This window comes from Telmatherina bonti (assembly GCF_933228915.1).
Source record: "Telmatherina bonti genome assembly, chromosome: 2".
Lineage (NCBI taxonomy): Eukaryota > Metazoa > Chordata > Actinopteri > Atheriniformes > Telmatherinidae > Telmatherina > Telmatherina bonti.
In genome coordinates, this window is record NC_136620.1 from 31,977,406 (window position 1) to 31,999,046 (window position 21,641).

At 40.3% G+C, this 21,641-nt stretch overlaps 2 protein-coding genes across 2 annotated transcripts; one reads left to right on the forward strand and one right to left on the reverse strand.

Annotated features, from left to right (window-relative positions):
- Positions 1-11,177: 11,177 nt before the first annotated feature.
- Positions 11,178-17,567, forward strand: LOC306770770 (deoxyribodipyrimidine photo-lyase). Its single transcript, XM_079259706.1, has 9 exons — positions 11,178-11,489; positions 12,543-13,185; positions 13,303-13,614; positions 13,706-13,878; positions 13,980-14,064; positions 14,145-14,377; positions 14,488-14,682; positions 14,759-14,984; positions 15,250-17,567. The coding sequence occupies exons 1-9, from the start codon at positions 11,268-11,270 to the stop codon at positions 15,792-15,794; spliced, it is 2,634 nt and encodes an 877-aa protein (XP_079115832.1). The 5' UTR covers positions 11,178-11,267; the 3' UTR covers positions 15,795-17,567.
- Positions 17,568-17,667: 100 nt separating this feature from the next.
- LOC306770779 (glycine cleavage system H protein, mitochondrial-like) lies at positions 17,668-21,270 on the reverse strand (the record flags this gene model as incomplete). The annotated part of the gene is made up of 5 exons (XM_079259720.1): positions 17,668-18,117; positions 19,081-19,212; positions 20,623-20,686; positions 20,875-20,957; positions 21,120-21,270. 5 exons carry the CDS (start codon positions 21,268-21,270, stop codon positions 18,020-18,022), a joined length of 528 nt encoding a protein of 175 aa, XP_079115846.1. The 3' UTR covers positions 17,668-18,019.
- Positions 21,271-21,641: the final 371 nt, after the last annotated feature.

Consider the following 21,641-nt stretch of genomic DNA (forward strand, 5'->3'; position numbering starts at 1 on the left):
TTTGGGAGAGCCCAAACCAAGTCGTCTTTACCACAGCTTTCCTCTTTTCATATTGTTCCTAAACCCTTTCCCGGTCTGTCTTGCATTGTTGAAACAAGACCCCCTCCCTGCTCTGTCAGACACCTTACTACAACCAAACACCATCTTGATAAAAACCAACCAGAGTCCACAGAGGCCAAAGAGCATTCTCCAAGTATGTGACCTCACTGCCCAGCTAGACCTGCAGTCTACCTCTCAGTCTGCATGACAGACCCACAGTGGGCCCTCCAACAGACAGTGCTAGATGAATAGCTGTGTAGCATGTAGTGCCAGACTCCACGAGGCTGGAACAGAAATTGTCAAAGAGATTTTAGTGTAAATAGAGAGCTCCAAAAAATAAACTTGAAGAAAAACAAAGCAGTTAACAGTGGAAGAAGGAGAGAGGAAAAAAAAACAAACAAACAAAAAAAAAAAAACTGAATAGTATCCTTGAAATACACAGGGGTATTTGCATAGAGCTTTTGTAAAGACTGTCTCAGATTCCAAAGCTCATAACCAAAATTTTACATGTCTGTGGATTTAGTTTGAACGTGTTTGTTTTGGATAACAAACTGCAGAGTTGACGTCTGTATGGTGAAGAGGTGAGACCTGCAGCTGGCATATGTAAGCCGAGTACCAATAGACTGACGTGGTGCTAGAATGCAGCTTCACCCTCCATAAGCCAATGATGAGTCTTCTGTTCTGTATGTACTTCTTGTATGTTCCTTTAGTGGATAACAGCCCAAATAGCACAGTACGTAAAGGTCAGTTTGTTCTGGATGGGATGAACTGTTTTTATAGCACTCAACCATTATACTGTATATGAAAACTTTAACCAAACTGAAATTTACATTGTGTGTGTTTAGTAATAGTTTCTTGATATAAATCTAATGGATTGACTTTAACTGTCTTGCTTCAATATAATAGTGTCATGATAATGAAAAGATTATGACAGCTTTCATATGTTCAGGCAAGGTGAATTACTGCCTTTCCATCCTATTTGAATATACCAATGGCTTACCAATGTTATGTGATTAATGTAAAGCTTTCTATACTCAGGTCAACAGCTCAACATGGCTCTACTTCAAATGTGATCTTAATACTGTACTCTTCTGTTTGTAAAACAGAAGAGGCCTGGTTAAAACTTGGACTAAGTATTATGTGAAATATACACAAACATCTCTGTATTTCAAAGATCTGAGCTTTTCACCTCTGAGTAATAGATTGTTACAAAAAAACCTTATTGAGACTAAAGTGTTTAATAGTGTGAGGGGTAAATGTACAGTATTTAGCTTTTGTATGGTTGACTCGAGACTTCATTGGATGTTTGAGACATAGCTCTCTTTTCCACACAAAAGGGGAGCTTCTCCGCAAAGTTGAGGAAAAACTTTGGATGCTATCGATGTTATTTTTGTACACTTAATTTATTTTCCCTCCTCCTCGCTCCCCCCCAACCTACTTTCTGCTTTTTCTCTCAACCTTTCTTCCTCTGTTCATTTACAACCAGTCTTTATTCTACCTGTAATAATAATATAACAATAATAGCTAAACAATAATTAATGCTTTAAAACAAAAATCCAAAGACGTGATAATACTTTAACCATATGACCTACAAAAATAAGCGCTACTGTTTACTTGACGATGTATGGAGTCCCTGTATCTAAGCTACTGTTTTCTGCCTCTCATAAGCACACTGGAGACTGTAACCAAAACCCCAAACTAGAGCCATTGCAGTCTGTAATATAGCGGTTGAAGAGTTTTACTTCTTTTGGGAAATGTTGCAGTTTATTTTTCTTTTATATCATAGTGTTGAACTTCAGCCCTTAAGGATGTCCAGTTTGCTGCTAATGTACTGTAGTTTCTAACAATATTGTAGAAAGATGCATGCTCTGATCGCTTTACCACTAGGCTTTAATGACTACAAACTGTAATGATACCTGTGATGCTGTTGATAAACTGCTCCTGTTATTCTGTTAAAGACTAATGGATATGCGGGGCTCAATTCCATCAAGTTTGTTTTTCAGTATTCTGTAATTTCCCCATACACAGAAAAAAAGGCTTTCATTATGTCCTGAATATTTCTTTCTTGCTTCCACTTTCAGAGAAGTTTTTTTTTGGGCATTAACTTCTCAGTAATTATGGAGATACTGCATAGTTATTTGAAGGAGTTAAGCCCCAAACCTTCCACTGGTAATGGTGTCTTTCTGGGTTGCAATGTCTGTAGTCAAGCTAAAACAGCGTTTGCTGAACTCAGACGGACAACACAGCCAAGTTTCCAAAGGATATGGACTGACTTTGTTATGATTTTGTTCTTAAACTAACCAATGTTTACGACAATACCAATGAGCTTTCTTCTGTACAGAAATGTGCATTCCAAATACCACAAAGGCAGTTTTTTTGTATACTGATAATTTCAAATTTAATTTCTCGTATTCTCTTGATCTTAGTGACTGTAAGATGTACATATTGGAGTCCTCTGTGGTGAAGAGACTCTGTTATCCTTACTGTAGGTAAAACAGTTCTTTTAATTTAATTTGACCTTTTCTTTTCTGGATATGTTGTTGCCATAGTGATGACCAAAAAGATACCTGTGATGTGCGCCTGTCCTTATGTCCTGCTCCAGTGGTTTAGTGTGTCTCTATACTCTTCCTACCCAAGTTTCCCCTGCTGGTGTGTGTTTCTTCCCCCTTTCCCTCCCCATACTCCACTGAGCTAAATAAAGTCTGCTTTGGTGCACGCTCCAGTCTCATCCCTTTGGTCTATCTTGGAGAAGCCATTTTGTGAATGTTGTGCTATGTGAGGGTGTCTGCCTCTATAATGTGTTTCTTATTCCAGGTTGTATATTCAGCGGTGGGGTACGTCTAGCTAGAAGGCTTTTGGTGTGCAATCGTGTGTGTGTAACACGGCAGAGTGTGGAAGGCGTTTGGTGAATGGAGCCATGACCTCTAGGGTCACTTCATTAATTACATCTGTGACATTCAGCCAGATGAGTTTCCTTTGTGACTAAATGATATGATGAATATTAACGACCTCGGATGAATTACATTGCTGCTCCTGCTGCTGCTGCTGCTGCTGATGATAATGTGTTTTACGACTCAGGGAGAGAGAGGAGGAAAATTGCACACTACAGCACATTTAGGACACTGATATTCATATGCAACATTTCAAAGACCACAGCTTAGGTTGGTTAAGAAGATTTTATTTCTTTTTCTTTCTTACGTAAAACTTTTTAGTCCTTCATGAGGCAACTTGTTAGAGAGGAAAACCTTAAACTATTGGGGGAATGTGAGATTCTCAGAGTCACACATCCAGGTTTTTGCTTCCTGTTCTTCTACAGCAAGTCATTCATTTAACAATTTACACGGGAATCAAACAAGGAAAAATGTCACCATGAAACTGTTATAATCAGATTTTTGGTTGCAAGGTGGAAACAAACAGATACATGCAGGGAACAATGGCAACGTAAACACAGAAGAGGGCTTGAGATAGCTTCGTATCTGATGATAGCCATCTTAGAAAGTCATCGTGATAAAGTGATCCCCCACCATTTCTCCTTCTCCCTGTCCTCCCCCTCTTAATCAAATGAGTACTGTGCAGCTGGTGGGGTTGCGGCAAAAAGGGGTACAAGTGTGTGTGTATGTATGGGGAATAGGTGGAGGGGGGGCTTTGAGGGATGGCGTGAAATTATTGCCTGCTGGTGTATATGTGTCGCTGGGGGTAGTAGAGTAGGGGGTTGGGCTGAGGCTGGGGAGGGGGTGTAATGTCATTGCCTGCTGGTGTATCTGTAGTGGGGGCTCATTTAGATTTAGATTGGTTATGTGAGGAGAGAGCTTGAAAGGCCACCTCATGTTTATGCATGAATCCCAAAGCATGCTGCTATGGTGGAGCCCTGACTTAAAGAGACAGAGCTGAAATACATTCGCACATTTAGACACCCCTCTGCTTCTGAGGATAATGTTTCAGCTGACGCCATGCTGTGCTATCAGATATGTTTCAATCACAGTTTGCAGTTTTAGGGCTGTTTTTGATGTAAATTTTACATTTGTGTGTTTTTTCCACACAGTAAACACCCCAGTCCAAACTTATAGCAAATGTTTTTTTTTTTAAAGAGACATCAAACAGTTTCCAAATTTAAGATCTTAAAATGTTAGCTTCACCTCCTACTGTCTGTGTGCAGATGTGTGCTGAGGAATCTTCTATGGCTGATGCATAGCTTCCCACATTACACTCACTCATACCCCAAAGAGTAATTAGTAAATGTCTTTGAAGGAGAGTTTGTTCAGCACTTCATCAGGTATAAAGTGGTTTTTATTTGGAAATGTAGTCCCTATCCATCTTTTAAATGACTTTTTAATGGTCGTCACACCATCCTAATCAATCATGTGGCCGAGGTAGCCTGCAAGCGCAAATACACTCTATTTATAATTCCTACATTTTGCTGCAAAAAAAACTGACACTGTACCTTTTCAGGACTGTAAAAAGGAAATATTGGTAGCATTGTTTTTCTGATTTTGCAGAGGCATTAATAGTCTTCCTCCACTAATCCTCAGTATCCTGGTTGTTAGGTGTCCCATGTAATCTGTCTGTATATTACACTGATTCCTTCATGAAATGGTGGATAGGATAACTTTGTGATATTGTTCGGGCCCACACTTTGCGACCCCCTCGCCACCACCACCACCCCACCACTCTTCGCCCCACTGGCGGCCACAGTACTTTACATCTATAATGAGATACAAATACGCATCAGCAGGAGAGTGTCTACGCCACGCGTCACAGTGTGAATATTACTCACACTTATTAGCTGGATTATGTTAATCTTTACACTCTCTGCTCACAGACAACAGACTCTCCATGATATGGGGGGTGGTCATGGCAGTAAGCGTGCGCTGTCGTTTGTATACGTGTGTGTATGTGTGTATGAATGATTGCCATGTTGTCAAACTGATCTGCATGAGAAAAGGCAGTCTAATTACATCACTTATGCAAATGAGAGATGCACACAGGCATGCACATACATACGCTGAGCTTATAAACTAAGGTCAAAAAGACAGCATGAGGCATACTATCTTGTTGACAATCACAGGGCGACATCACCACCTGTCAGAGATATGCTATGACAAAGTACAAAGAAGTTACAGTGAATGTTGTGAAAGATTTCAGCTATTTCAGAAAAAAGAGGAGGAGAACTGGTCAAGCTCATAAAGGACCAAAGCAGACTCTTATTGACTGTTATTGGAAAATGTCCAACTGCATATCCACTGATTAGTCTTTTCTCAGACTGATACATTGATAGTATCCCTGTTGGCATGATTGATTGAGTCTGACACATTTTAATTACGCCCAAATTAAATGAATCGGCTGGCAGACTATAAAACATTGCTGTTTAATAACGAGCCCCTCCATTTTACTTTTTTCCCTCCCTTCATCCAATCCCATTTCGGCGGCCCACACCAAATAACCTCTCTCTATTTAATGATATGCAAATGAATTTTCATGAACCCCATGATCCCATGCGATGATTAAACTGAGATGACATTAGCTGCCATGCTGCTGCCACTGTCAGTGTTTCTGTCTGCCTCTTTTCTTTCCCCCTATCTCCACAATCTTTCTCCGTATCCACGACAACAGCCAACTGGTGATATTAAGGGGTTCATTGTCACTATTCCCTTATGAATTTTCTTTGTGAGGGATGACATTCTGAATATCCAGTATTATTTTAGAGAAGTTTTCCCAGTGGCAGCAGATGGGGAGCATCAGAGTGCGAGATGTTGGTTCTCACAACAACATGTTTTAGCAGCACGCTGAAGACGTTCCTATTAGAACAATATATAATTACTGTGATGCAGTAACATCATTCTGAAGATTTTGGTTGCCTTCCACATCTCATTTTCCACTTTCACTGCTCCCCTCCCACCGCTCCGTTTTAGTCTGTATCCAGCTCCACCTCCGCTGTCGTTTATTGTACTCCATTTGCATAATGAAGCCCGAGCTTAATTAAGATCCCACTGGAGTCTGGAGCCAAGGATGAAGGAAAGAAGGACGAGGAAGAGGGGAGGGGGGATCCAGCGTTCTTCAGCTTATCCGCACGTGTCCAAATAGGAGGCAGAATTTAGGGGGGGAAAAAAGCGTTGACGAGCGATTAAATCGCTAATTATGATCGGCTGTTAGAATTAGTGTGTGGCTGTTAATTAGCTGCAGATGAGATGCCCAGACAGTTGCCCGCCCCTGACGACTGCAACACCCTTCCTCACTGGCAATGGAGAAACGCAGCTTGACACCCTGGAGATGATGCCAGCACATCCCTCCCTTTAACACACATAGAAGTGGGAAGGGATATCCCTTTAAGAACATCCCAGGTGTGCAAGTCCAGGAAAGAAGCTCTTCATCATCACTGTCCTCCCACTCCCACTGTTCTTCGTTAAGCACGAAATTCCTCATGTTCTTCCAGTGTTTCTTTTATTCATTTAGCTCATTATTTCTCTTCCTCTCGATTCTCTTCCTCTCGGTGATAAAATGGTACAATCCCTCCTTTCTGTAATGGGCAAAGGCTTTCTTTCAGCACAGCAGTTGGCACAGAGCAGAGTTGGCATCAAGGAAATGGTTTTTTGTCCCATACATCTACAACAGCTGCATTTGTAGGCGCTGCTTTATCCTTTTGTTTCTATTTACTGCATTTTTACACTGCTTTAGATGGCACCTGGAAATGCCCCGCAGTTTGCGTTTGGCATGATGCCATCTCTGTTTTTAGATTCTCCCTTGAGGGGATGTCTTCGCCAAAAACATTCAAGGCTTCCGAAATGTTCTGCTCACCGTATGGACGTTTCTGTTTACAAATGTGTGCATTATGTTGCCTTGGCAGTATGCCATCTTTCTCCCAGTGCCCTTGTTGCCCGCGAAAAGATGCCATCGCAACCCGTTGGCAACCGTCGCCCGGGCATTTCTTCTTGGCTTTGTCCGAGAAAACGGTGATTAGAAGCAAATCCTCAGAGGTGAGTCCTCTTGTCTTTGACTACAACAGTCCTCCGGCACCGGGGAAGATTGCTTCGGGTATGCCTCGAGTACAAACTGGCATGGTGCCCGTTGGCTGGCACTCTGCGCCTGGCAGGGGTAGAGCAAAAAGTCAGAAAGTAGAAAGAATGGTAGTATTTTCCAATGCCATTTTTCCTCATGTGACAGATGCTCACCATGGGCAGTTTTACAGCACCATCCATTTTCCTCTTTAACATCCGTGTGTCTTCATCGATCAACATCTGAGTCATCCTCCTATGTGCTGGCATCTTACTTCTCTGTACTTTCATCTTTTTCATGTTTTCCGTTTCTCTGCCCCGTCTTGTGTTTGTGACGCCCGATTGTGTCTGTGCCAAGGTGGCACCATGGTAGCAGTATGGAGGTCTGTTTCGCTTACTCTTTCATTCTTATTCTCTTCGCCCCTTTGCCCATGCCCATGCCCGCCCCCGCTCAAGTCCTGACTGGATGGCACCGTGCCAACCTGCCACTGCCATCGCTCTCATTTGTAGCTCATCCGGCTGTTGCCCTTCCCCCTGTCTCCATATTTCCATCCCTCTCTCTGTCCTTAATTTCATTCATATTGTTTCTAAATCGTTTATTCCATCAGGTTATATTTTATTTCTGCACATGTGCCCTACATTACTTCAGTAATGCATCTCGAACTCTTAATTTCTTCGAAGCAGAAATCGGCGGTCTTAATTGTCATTTGGAGGACTATTTCAGCACCTGAAGGAATGATCTCAGTGGTTGCCCTGTAGGTAATTACAGCTGCGGTTACTTATTCCACCGAGACAAGTGGAGAAGGACAAAGAGAGTCCTGAGTTTGGAGAAAGCTGTGTTGTTTTAATTAACTTTTACCAACCCCCTCCATGTGTGCTTCATTTCATGTCTCGGAGAGCCTTGAGGTGGTCGTGCTTGTTCACACATAAACTGTACAGCAATATGATTGATGCGATTATCAGTAAAATTGATTGTGTACCATTGACCTCACCCACTTTACCAAGATGACCCATGATCCTTTGTTCCCCCCCCCCCCACTTTTTAAATTCACTTGTGTCAAACAAAAGCTGCCAGTGGTGGCGGAGCCATTAAGCAAATACTCTCATTAGAACACAAAACATAATGAATATGTAAATGACGTGTGTAATTTATGCTTGGACGGAGAGACTTCTTTTCTATTCAATCTGCCATTGTATTCCCCCTATTTATTTCCTCTTCTCCTCAAAACTTCACACTCTTTTGCCAATTTTCTTCTTTTCTTAGAGCACATCCTATGAATGAATCCACTGGGAACCCTTTAAGGGCTCACTATTGTCTATTTTTTAAGACATTTTGCCATGCCGTTTGTTGTTTATAATACTGTCTCTGAATCTCTGTCTCTCTTTGATTGTTTGTCTCTTTAAACTAACAACTTATCCTCTACAAAAACAAACCCTGCAGTGACATATAAAATCAACAACCAAATGTTTGATTAAGAGCTTCCTTCCAAGAATATGAATACCGAATAATACAACTACTAATTCACTTCTGCACCTCACTGTGTTTTGTTTCTATTTTGTCCCTCTGAGTGTGTTGATCTTAATGTGTGGTCCAAACTGTGTGGTAAATTGAAGCATGTCCTGATAGAGTACCCTTCTCCTGTCTAGGATAAACACCTATAATACTCTGGCTCCCCTGGCAATCACCATAGCAACAAACCATGGTATCCACGTGAGTTGCATAATAAGATGTTCCCCAAGACCACGGACCATAAAGCAGCGACAAACTAGACACCCGCAGCAATGGATGTGCATTAGAAAATAACCACTCAAATACATCAAACTTCACCTCCGGGTGATTTGATGCAAATCTTTACTGTTTATCAATCGACTCGGAGCACAAAACACACCCTCTTAGATGTACGTGCACCTTTTCTATCTCTCCAGACCTTAACAGGTGCTGATGAGCCACAGTCAATGATTGTAATGAGCTATCGATCACCGTGGGAAAACAGAGGGACAGAGAGGGGTGAGGGAGGCAGGGGGAACAAGAGGACACACACAAACAGAAGGGACTGCCAGAGAACAGTAAAAACTTCAGATGAGCCAAATGGAGACAAGCTACTCCAGACGGAGTCACCGTACTTGCTTTAACCTAGTCCTCATCTCTGTTTGCTGTACTTAAGACTGAATTTATGGGGTAGAGTTTTCTCTGAGCACCAGTTGAAGGGAACTAGCCAACTCCAAGCTGCTCCTGGATGGGCTGAGTTAAAGATGACCGTGCAGACACGACTGAGTCCAGATGCCAGTGAATGGCACTGACGCAGTATCTCTATTTTCCCCTCTTTTTTTTTTTTTTGTGCGGTGTGCACAGAGTGAAGGCAGACAGCTTTAGGGAGGGGGAAGGTGCGTTGCGTGTGTCTGTGTGTGTGTGTCGTGTGTGTCGGCTGGCGTTTCAGATAATGAAATGCAGCAGGGAACAAAGAGCTGGGGGCCCCTATTCTCTGTGCTGCAGCTTCATTTTCACTCCCGTCAGTCTATGATTCTTCCATACCCTCTTTCTTGTGTACATGTATGCGTGTGTGTGTGTGTTTATGTTTGTATGAGCTGGTTGTTGTGTGTATGAGTGCCCCCTCCTTCTCCTGTTAGCATTCTGCATGGCAGATTCCCCTAATGTAATAACTGTGTCTGCATGTCTAATTTACAGCAGGAGAGAGTAAATAGCCTGTGGTTAATTACAGTACGTGTGTGTGTGTGTCTATGCGTGTGTCTACATGCGCGTGAGTGTGTCAGAATGATTTATGAGTTGCAAATAGCTACACCAGTGCCCCGTTTCTCCTCACTTAGTTTTTAATCTGTCTTTCCATTAATTTTCCTGGAGATGTTATTATGGTTTTATAACAGTGTGCACGAGGATGCACATGTGAATGCGCGTATGTGTTAATCAGACAGAGGTGAGGACATTTTGTGAGATTCAAGGCTACACGAGCACCTGGGTTGCACCTCTCCATTTCCCTTTCCTTCTCTGTCCGCTGGTGTTTCATTCACTCTCTTCATTGAGAGCCACAATGAACACAGATCTTTATTGACAGTACACGGTAGAACATGGAAACAGCAGGTCAATCCGTTTAGCCCAAGGGCCGATACACCAATTCACCAATTTGTCAGTGTTAGTTTGAGAGAGAAAAGCAGCTAATCTCTCCTCTCTGCTCTCTATTGATCACACACTTAGACTCCACTTCTCTGTCTAAACACTATTGATTCTCCCTCTCTCTCAATCTCTTTCTCGCTCTTCCTCTTTTTCTGTGTTGCCCTCCTTACATACCACACCTCTCGTCGCGTCTTTCCTTACTGCGTCCGGACTACTCATCTCATATTTGTTGGAATAACTGTGATTGTATGCCTCTGTAGTGTAAGGTCTTAGATCACATTTTTGATAGAGCTTTTCAACTACACAAAGAATTTTGCAGTTTGGTCACAAATCACTGCCCCCTGCTGTGTACATTAAAAAGCTTATTCGTGGTCTCATTAAAAAAATCAATTACTTCACAACCCTTCAACAGTGAGAACACAGACAATGATTAAAAATTCATTGTTGGGTACACTGTCTCTTGGCTTTCTTTTTCAGACTCATATCACACAGTGTATTTGAAAAAGATCACATTCCTGTCAAGATGAAGGCAATACAAGGACTGACTATGTTAATGTCCAACTCTGCTGCATCACCAGTTCAAGTGCAAGCTTCTCTGTATTACTAAGTGAAAGAAAAAGAGTTTTCAAGCAAATAAACTTAAAAATGATTTGGTATCCTACTAAAAAACCAAACAAAACAAACAGACAAAAAGCTGGAAGGAGGGCAGAAAAACAAACAAAAACAACTAAAACAAATAAAAAATGGAGATTTCAATAACATGCATTCAATAAATGTTTTTCTACTTTATCTCAGATGGTCAAAATGTAAACAAGCAATCATGCTGAAACGCAAAAAAAAAAAAAAAAAAAAAAAAATCTAATCACATTCCTCCCATCTATTAGATTTGTGCTCCCCCTACTGGTTACATTTATGTATTACAAACATTCGTCTGCAGATTACAAAACTTCCTCACGTGGCTTGTGTAACTATAGCTCAGATAATGTTTGGTAACCGGTTTCGGTAACATGTTTGGGGCGAGGACGAGCCTGTGAGAGGAATGTCCTCCCTTAAAACTATTATCTTTCACATAATTTCATAGTTTAGGTTTCCTCACCGCCCGTTTAAACATGCCTCCTGCTGCGGGCAGTGACCAATCTTTGGTGAGAGAGCTGTTAAAGGAAGTACTGGTGGGTCGAGAGGATCCAGAGGGTTTCTTTGCCTTGTGTGTGTCCGTTTTGGGGTACGAAGAGACCCGCTCCCAGTTCCCGTCTCTCATCAAGCCTCTGTCGACGGCCAACATCCGCCTCCACTCCGTCCTCACCTCCATCTACCAGCAATATTTCACCAAGGTCAGTAACTGATAAAACTTCTCTCAGTAGGTTGTAGCATCTTTCTGTGTTCAAATGTTTAGAGCTCAACTTGTATTTAAAAAGGAACCAGTCATACCATTATTTGTCTATGTATTAAAAACAATAGACGAAAAACAGGTGAGAAGCATCCATTTCCAAGTTAAGTTCGTTTTAGTAATAATTACCTGATTAGCATATTTATGTTGCCATGTCTTCGTGCACTTTGCAGCCTTTTTGGGCCAGTGTGGTCCTAAGGAAAGAGAGCGAGAGAGAGAATGGCCAAACATACTCATCATACGGGTCAAAGTGGCTGCTGCTTCCTGGGGGTTAAGGTTATAATTATTATTATTGATGATAATAATAATAATAATAATAATAATAATCTAAGATAGCAGTAATAAAATGTATTATGTATGTATGGGTTGCCTTTACTTTTAAAAGCAACATGAATTAAACAAACAACTGAACCTAATCACAGCAGTGTTGTGTAAAATGTCTGAGAAAGTATTAAGCAAAAATAAACTCAGTGTAGGAGAACATGAAAAACCCCTACGAAATATAAAATACTATTTAAATTACACACACACACACTCACACACACACACACACACACACACACACACACATACATATATATGTATATATATATATATATATATATATATATATATATATATATATATATATATATATATATATATATTATTTTATTTTTTTTTCAGTTTTTTTTGCTTGGAAAAAATACCAATGGTATTACTGAAAATGTTTGACAACCGTTATAAAATGTTAAAACTGTGCAAATAAAAACCACCAAAAAACATCCACTGAGCAACATTTGTGGAGTTTGATGTCTAATCAGTCTATTGCAATCTAATGAGTGCAGTCTAATAAATACACAATGATAAATATTTAGTGTATTAAAAAAAAAAAAAACAGTTATGATTATTTGGGTTACAGGCTATGCTTACTGATCAACTAAAAAACAACTTTTAAAGATAATTAAGATGTTTTTTTTTTTTTTATTGTATTGAGTTGTTTTTATCTAAATCCTAGACTGAAGATGAAGAGCTGGAACGTGCTTTGGCTTTGTCTTTGCTGGAAATGAAAAATCAGCAGCCATCGACCTCCATCCCAGAGCCTCGACCCCTACAGTCCGGAGTCACGCTCAACCACAACAGCTCTGTTTACCCAAATTCTGTATCTGAGACTCAGGAAAGGAACTTTACTCAGCTGGAAAATAAAATTAGAAAAGGAAAACACACCCCTTCACCACAATTGAGCCCTTCACAGACGACCAGAGAAACTGAGCCTCACAGGAATGTTGATGATTACCAAACACCTGGGACGAGTCAGACTCTCTGTGTCCCTACAAATTCTGCCTTGTTTTCCACGCGAGGCTCTGAAAATAAAAGTGACCAAATGACGAAGGAGGGAGATTTAAACCAAACAGAGAAGCCAAAACACTCGAGGAACAGGCGGCAGCGGCGAAAAGGAGCGGGTCAGCAACTTGTAGGCTTACCGCGTTCTCCATCAGCACCGCCGCCTGTGTTGCTCTGGTTCAGGAGGGATTTGAGAATGTGTGACAATCCCGCTCTCATCGGAGCACTAGAACTTGGTGCACCCGTCATCCCCATCTTTATTTGGAGCCCTGAAGAGGAGGAGGGACCAGGGGTTACGGTGGCTGTGGGTGGAGCTTGTAAGTTGCCCAAGAAATTAGTTAAGGAATCATCCCAAAGATTTTTATACAGTTAGATGTTATTCATTTGTAGGTTGTCTAGCTTTTGCCCAATTAGGTATTTTCTTCTTTCAACAGGCAAATACTGGCTTCACCAGGCTTTACTTTGTTTCTGTGGATCCCTGGAGCGAATTGGCAGCCACCTCATCTTTCTGAAGGCCAATGAAGAAGGAGGTGCAGTTGGATCTTCTCTGCAAACACTGAAGCAGCTGGTAAAAGAGACCGGGGCAAGAAAAGTGTTGGCTAACGCCTTGTATGAACCGTGGCTGAAGGAGAGAGATGATGCTGTGGTGTCAGCTCTGCAGAAAGAAGGTGTTGAATGCAGCTTGTTCCACTCTTACTGTCTCAGAGACCCTTATTCTATCAGCACAGAGGGCGTGGGACTCAGAGGTTAGTCGTAAAAAATAGACATTTTGTTAATTAAGCTTTGAATGTTGTTAAAAGCTGAAATATAAAATGTGACTTTTCCTCTTTTATGTAGGAATTGGTTCAGTGTCTCACTTCATGAGCTGCTGTAGGCAAAACCCAGGGGCTGCTATTGGGACTCCATTAGACCCCCCAGGGTCTCTTCCTACACCCGCCCACTGGCCGCAGGGTGTTCCTTTGGACACTCTCGGACTGGCACGAATGCCACGCAGGAAGGACGGCACAATTGTGAGTGAATACAGCAGCGGAGACAGAGCAACAAACCTGAATACACTTCAGATATTCTCTTACAGTGTTAAACATTATCTTGCATTTATTTTTACTTTAAGATTAACTGGGCAGCAAATATTCAGAAGTCCTGGGATTTTAGAGAAGATGGTGCACATGCCTGTCTGGATGCTTTTCTTCACGACGGTGAGACTCTTTATGAGCACTTTGTGAAATGTACTTGCAGAAATGGAGGATTTCCTGATTATACTCTCTGTGTTTTTCAGGTGTGTATAGATATGAAAAAGAGTCAGGCAGAGCAGATGCTCCAAACACCAGCTGCCTGTCTCCCTACCTTCACTTTGGTCAGCTCAGTCCTCACTGGCTGTTGTGGGATGCCAAAGGAGCCCGCTGTCGACCCCCAAAGTTCCAGCGTAAACTGGCATGGAGAGACTTGGCTTACTGGCAGCTAACGCTATTTCCTGACCTTCCCTGGGAATCTCTCAGACCTCCATACAAGGTTGAAATTAGTGCAACACATTTCCAAACTAAATACAGCAAACACAATGATGTCATAATGATGTGTTACTTTTTGCTGAGAAAGCATCATTTGTGCGTTTTGATTCCCAGGCTCTTCGATGGAGCACTGATCGCAGCCATCTCAAAGCATGGCAGCGAGGTAAAACAGGCTACCCTCTGGTTGACGCAGCCATGAGGCAGCTGTGGCTGACGGGGTGGATGAACAACTACATGAGACATGTGGTAGCATCTTTTCTCATTGCCTATCTCCATCTGCCGTGGCAAGAGGGTTATCGCTGGTTCCAGGTATGATTTGTACAAGCATGAATGCAATCTTTTGTTTTTTTTTATTTGACTTTATGAAACATTTACATCTGTGCAGGACACTCTGGTGGATGCTGATGTAGCCATAGATGCTATGATGTGGCAGAATGGAGGCATGTGTGGCCTGGATCACTGGAATTTTGTCATGCATCCTGTCGACGCAGCAATGACTTGCGACCCCTATGGCACCTATGTTAGAAAATGGTGTCCTGAACTTGCAGAGCTGCCTGATGAGCTTATTCACAAACCCTGGAAATGTCCTGCTTCCATGCTGCGGCGTGCAGGTGAGCAATTTGTCTTCTAAAAAACTATATATATTTTTTTATTCCTTTAACTTTTACTGTTTTAGATCTCTCTACATGTTTTAATGTTCAGCACTTTGTTGCAGCTGGTGTTGTGCGAAAGTGCTATATAAATAAAGTTGAGTGGAGTTATTGCTTTAGGTTTAAATGCTCTTTGTAAAATACTAGTGCACTGTCAAGTTCAGACTTTGAATCATGCCCTTAATGTACAGTTTAGCGCCTTAAAACAGCAGTATTGTCTCTTTAGGTGTGGTGTTTGGCCAGACATACCCCGAGCGAGTAATCACTGACCTGGAAGAGCGGAGAAGTCAGTCTCTGCAAGATGTTGCCTCGGTGCGGAAGGAGTTTGGTCAGTATGTGGACAAGCGTTCAGGCTGTGACTTGGTGCCTTTGTCCCCTCGCCTGGTCTCAGAGGCTCTGGGCTTGTCACACAGGGATGGAGCTTTGGTATCAGAGGGGAAGCATTTCCTGTTACCAGTAATTACCCGCATGGAATTTAAATACCAGCAAGAAGATCCAGATGCTGATGCTGCATCAAACCCCTACAATGCTGTTCTGAAGGGATACGTGAGCCGTAAGAGAGACGAGACCATTGCATTTCTGAACGAGAGAGACTTCACTGCCAGTGTGATGTATGAGGGAGCCCAGAGACAGGAGCGGCTGGAAAAGGATTATCGCAGAATGGAGGGGCTCCCTCCATCTCCATCCCCTCATGGAAGGGCCAGACGAACCCCCACAGCCAAAGACAGGTTCTCTATTGTACCTGGCGGAGCTGTCACTTCACTGAAGTGAGCCAGAGACCTTATTAGGTCAAAAGGACCAACCTGCGAGGCGGTTTTTATTACTGCAAAGCAGCAAAAGCACAACATGTTTCAGAAAGGTCTCCCGGGCTTGATTGTATGACTAATGGTTAGTCACCCCCTAGTGGACAGCCGTAAGTTACTTTCCACCTGTCATTTTAATGCATTGCAAGCAACCCCATCTGCTGTTGCTCAGTAAAACGAGATTAGGTTGACACAGTCAGCTTTGAGACACAAACAGGAGAGCAGAAGGATGACATTACATTCTGTTTGGCTTGTAAATATCAGTTTTAAATTAAATGAGTGGGTGATGTGTAAATGTCTTGGCTTTACCTTCAGTCTTTTGTTTTAACTGCATTGTGGTTGCACAGTTGCTGCAAATGATTCATCGCAAAAAGTGGGTGTTTTTTTCCGCTCCATGATTTCAAAAGAAAATAAAAACACCCTATAAGATGCCTGCCACTGTAATGGGCGCGTAGGTGCTCTTTTAAAATGCCCACACTTCTTATGTATGTACTTTGAGCAATATAATGCCAACGGGACCACAATGCATGAGTATTTTCACACCTGTGCTTACAGCAGCCCACTTGTTACAACATCAAAGATTCACATTTATATGCAGCGTAACCGCATCCTGGGGATAAAGATGAGCTGAGGGGCCACCTGATCTAAATTGGAACTAAATGAAAATAGATGAATGTGTGTGAATAAAAATGTAAGTTTACGAGATGGAGAATATCAGTTGTAAAGTATAAACTCAAATTACATGAGTGGAACTGTCAACTTAGTGCAACCAAGGTTTACAAATATATTTTTGTTACATAATCCAACTATTTTTTTGTTGTTGTAAAAAGCAAAAAAACAAACAAAACATAATCCAATGTAAACGTAAAGCTGGGGTTGGTAATGTTGGGGAGCTAGCAAGATTTGAAAGTGGCATCCTGCCTTTGATCCCCCCTCTCTGGTTTTGCTCCTTGCCTGATCCAAGGCTTTTTTTTTTTATAAGAAATGAACAACTCCATTTCTGTCTGAACGTTTGGATTGGTCAGTTTTTGCAGATTTTCTGTAAAGTGAGGGGTCTAACAATATTTCTTATTGTGTACAGCAGATGATCCAGTCAACTGTCAGGCTCCAACCTTGTATTCTCGATGTAGGGTTAACCTTCTAGTAAGTTTGGTCTAAATTGGTCTTTAAGTAGCACTACATAACTTTAACTTAAAATTCTGTTGTCTTGTTTTGATGGTGAACCAGCATTCATGCACATTCCTGGAAGAACTAAAGGACAGAGCAAGAGGCAATACAAGTCATCATTGGGCTGACTTTTATTGGCTGGAGAGCTCAGACAAGAGATAGAAAGCAAGATGGATGCTGAATTAACTGTCATTAAGGGGCATGTTACTGAGAAAATCTATCAAATTTCAGTTTTGGATTTTAAACTGAGATAACTATCTCAGTTGGATATCAGTTGTCCAAGTGAGATAACAGTTCGATAACTGATATCCAACTAAGATGAGTTGGAGCCTCCAACCTAATCTGTTGGTTTCCTTATATAGGCTATTATGAATTGGCTTTCATTATGTTCTTTTTTTTCTGTCTGTCAAGCGTCTTGAGATGGCATTGCCGTGATTTGATGCTATATAAATAAAGTTGAATTGAATAATGTCAATAGTTAGACCTGCTCTCTATTACCTGTGTTATAAGAACGACTTTGTGTAACATTAATTCAATGCGGCTGCACAAACTGTAAAATATTGCCTACATTTCTACTCTAAAGTCTAAAATTTGGGCAACAAATAAAATACAGTGTGTAAGGAAATGTTTATTTTGTATTACACAAGTTCCAATGCCACAGTTAAAGCATCATACATGCAGTGTAGACCAACATAATTAATAACACCATAAAGACCAAAGTGCTTTTAAGTACACTAGAAAAAAATTTCAGCCTGTTTTCAGCCTCTGGAGAAACACTTGGAATCTAAATTACTGAGATTCTGTATTAATCTGCTTTGAGATTGAGGCTGCAAGAACTTAACACTGATTGTTTAGTCAGTGCAGACTGACAACTCCCCTAAAGTCAGTCTTTTTATAGCAGGATTCCTAAAGTTCACAGCTCTACAACACTGGCAGGTCAGCAATCTGGAGCTCCACTGCTGCATGCTAGACACTGTGTCCAGTGATGTTTGAAAAGGAACGAGGCGGCACTTAATAGATGCTACGTTAGTCCTCAATTGAGCGGATGTATCTGTCATATGCTGCTTCATCCATGAGAGTGTCAAGCTCAGTAGGGTTAGCAATGGTCATCTTCATCAGCCAGCCTGTAAAGTAAGGATAAGGGGTAAAAAGGAAAAAAAAGAAGTAATACACAGAATCATGGCACAAAAAAAAAAAGCCTTAAGTCTTCATTTTACAAAGTAAGAGTTTCATCCAAAATGACCAAGCATCACATGAGCTAAAACATAAACTTAGTCACAAAGAGAGGTAGAACAGGTCCTGCAAAAAGATGAGAAGTCTTGCTAGAGTCCTGGCCCTGACAGACGGTCTCAGTTTGGAATTTATATCAAAAACTGAAGCAGAATAAAACCATTATTTCAAAAGGGAAAGCAATAAAGCCACAGATTTGACTGTTTTTTTTTTGCACTTTACAAGAAAAAAATATATAAACTATGAGAAATTTTGTCAAGCAATCTCGCTGTCTTTTCAGCACCTAAAAGCATTGCAAAATAATCTATTGATGGAAACCATCTTTATTTATTTACTGCAGCAAAAAAATGAACTTTTTAAGGAAGATGAATAGCTTGAACAGAGTGATCCATTACATCACCTACATGCTTGAATTATTGTTTAGACAGTTAAATGACTCAATCATGTAACAGCTTTGTTTTTAGTGTGTTGGTAATGTTACTGGCCTGTATTATAAGGCCTGAAATCTGTATGTCTTTCAAGCATAATTCACACAAACAAGACACAAGATCTTTGCAGAATTTAATTCTGTGCGAGTATATAACAGCAACTACTCTTCAATGCCCCTTCCTTCCATACTACAGTGCCCTATCATCCTACGTCCAGCAATTGAACTTAATGGCCCATTACTTAGATTTCACAAAGTTGGTAGACTGACAGTCTTTACCACATGTTTACTGTTTAAAACACAGGACACCAACAGATCGAAATACACCAGTAACAGACAATACAATATATATGTAAACTGGAAAAAAAAGGATTTAATCCATTGTCAAAGAGCAGTATGAATGACATGAAATGAACTTGGTTACACTTACCATCTTTATAGCAAGATTTGTTGACCAAACCAGGGTTGTCTGCCAGTAACGTATTGACCTCTACAACTTCCCCAGTCAAAGGGGAATAAAGCTCACTGGCTGCTTTGACGCTTTCCAGAGCCCCAAACTCATCTGTGAAGGGAAAGGTTAGAATACACATTTAGATTAAAAAAAAAAAAAAACAACAAAAAACATTATGCATCAAATGGAATTTTGTAATAATCAGAACCAGCCTCACTCATCAATTATTATAACTAAGAAAGCAAACATGTTACCTTTACCAGCAGTCAATAAATGGAAAAAATGCTGCCCTATGTAATTAAGCATTACAACAATAATACAGACGTGATAAACTGAAAAGATGAATGAACAACATGTTAAATTTTAATCAATTTAACAAAAGATCTGATTCAAACTCAAAAATTGAGAAGAGAAAAAAAGTATGTTATCAGAGCAAGTTTTAAAAGACAAATTTGATAATGGCAGTGGTGGAAAAAAAAAAAAAAAAACTAGTTTTCTTTAAGACTAGAAGAAAAAGAACAGACAAAATAAATATGTATGTATTCTTATTATTTAGTTACCATATACTTATTTTATTTAATTTTTGTCTTGGAAGTTAAAACAAATCAGCTGCCCAACTATAGCTGGGCAATGCTGTATTTCAACATGTAAAATGAACAGTTATTTACACATGTCCTCTTACCTCAATGTGTACTAGACTCTGTTTAAACTTGAACAAGTTCGGATTTTAAGGGAAAATTATTTCTAAAATGATCATAATTATTATATATGCTAAAAATATGTCTAAAAAGTAATGACTGGTGATGTTGATTGTTAGAAAAAAATATGATAACTATATTAAATTTAGAAATTGTGTCAGATATGGCTCAAATTTGCGAACAGTACCAGTTACTGTCTCAGATGTGATAAACTGAAAAGATGAATGAACAACATGTTAAGTTTTAATCAATCTAATGAAAGCTCTGATTCAAACTCAAAAATTGAGAAGAGAAAAAAAAGTATGTTATCAGAGCAAGTTTTAAAAGACAAATTTGATAATGGCAGTGGTGAAAAAAAAAAAAACAAGTTTTCTTTAAGACTAGAAGAAAAAGAACAGACAAAATAAATATGCATGTATTCTTATTATTTAGTTACCATATACTTATTTTACTTCATTTTTGTCTTGGAAGTTAAAACAAATCAGCTGCCCAACTATAGCTGGGCAATGTTGTATTTCAACATGTAAAATAAACAGTTATTTACACATGTCCTCTTACCTCAATGTGTACTAGACTGTTTAAACTTGAACAAGTTCGGATTTTAAGGGAAAATTATTTCTAAAATTATCATAATTATTACATACGGTATAGAATGTCTAAAAAGTAATGGCTGGTGATGTTGATTGTTAAAAAAAAAAAAACGATAGCTATATTAAATCTAGAAATTGTGTCAGATATGGCAGAAATTCGTGAACAGTACCAGTTACTGTCCTCGTATCGCTTCATGAAATCAATCTTATCAAGCACTGAGTTAATTTCCTACCTTGCTGGGCCAGCTGTGTTCCCACCTCTGGCAGTCCACAGTAAACGACATCTCCCAGGGCCTCCTGCAAGGGGTCGAAAACAAGGGCACAGCTGGTAGTTTCACTGCTTTCAGGGATGACTTTCAATTCAATTCCAGCTTTATTCAGGACATCCAGATCCATAGAAATAGAAAAAATAAAATCAAATGGAAAAAATAAAATGGTAGATACTCTGACTTTGTCAACTATAAACGCACGCGCACGAAACTCACTTGTGCGAACTTGCTGATACCGACTGTTCCTATTCCGTCATCTTCTACTTTAATCCATTCGTGTTTGTCTGTGAATTTAAGTGCTGCAAGACACCACCAACAACATTATGTATAGAAATAAAGGATTTGTCTTGTTGAAGACTGACAACAGACGTGGAGACACAGAAGATGCAGCGCGGTCAACAAGCAAGTTCTTTTTCCATCAAAGATTACAGCTGCTCATAAACACATTCAGAGTGAAATACCTGCTGATAGTGGACTTGAAGAGACTATCGTTCTTCCAAAATAGGGATTAGGTACTCGGTGCAAAGGAGAAAGTAGTGTCGATCGGGCAAGAAAAGGCAAAACTGTGGAAAAGTTAGACGACAGAGAGCGGAGTAGCGCGCATGCGGCCATCTTTGTCGCTTACTGATGAGAGGGTCGCTTTCTTCTTCACTGGGTTTAGGCCGTTCTAACGGCGCTCTGTTGCCCCCTATCAAGGCTTCGAGGAATTTATCATGAAATATACAACTGTACACGGTGTACAATTATCCTCAAATTTGTTCATACCCTTAAAGAAAAGGCAAAATTCACAATAGTCACTCAAATAACTGGAGACTAAAATAGTAACAATAAATAAAAAATATTTTAGTGACACTGCTTAAATAGACAGTTTTATTGAGTTTAAACTAATAATAAAAACAAGTAAAGCAAAACTCTCCCACTAAACAAATTAGAGCGCCTTGCTGATGAGTAATTTGCAAAAGTCTGACTGAGAGTTACAGAAA

Excerpts from the sequence above, each read along its gene's own strand:
- LOC306770770 (XM_079259706.1), top strand. The coding sequence starts at position 11,268 with ATGCCTCCTGCTGCGGGCAGTGACCAATCTTTGGTGAGAGAGCTGTTA. Across the intron at positions 13,615-13,705 it reads AGAGGGCGTGGGACTCAGAG|GAATTGGTTCAGTGTCTCAC; the intron begins GTTAGTCGTAAA and ends TCTTTTATGTAG. Across the intron at positions 14,985-15,249 it reads TTCCATGCTGCGGCGTGCAG|GTGTGGTGTTTGGCCAGACA; the intron begins GTGAGCAATTTG and ends TTGTCTCTTTAG.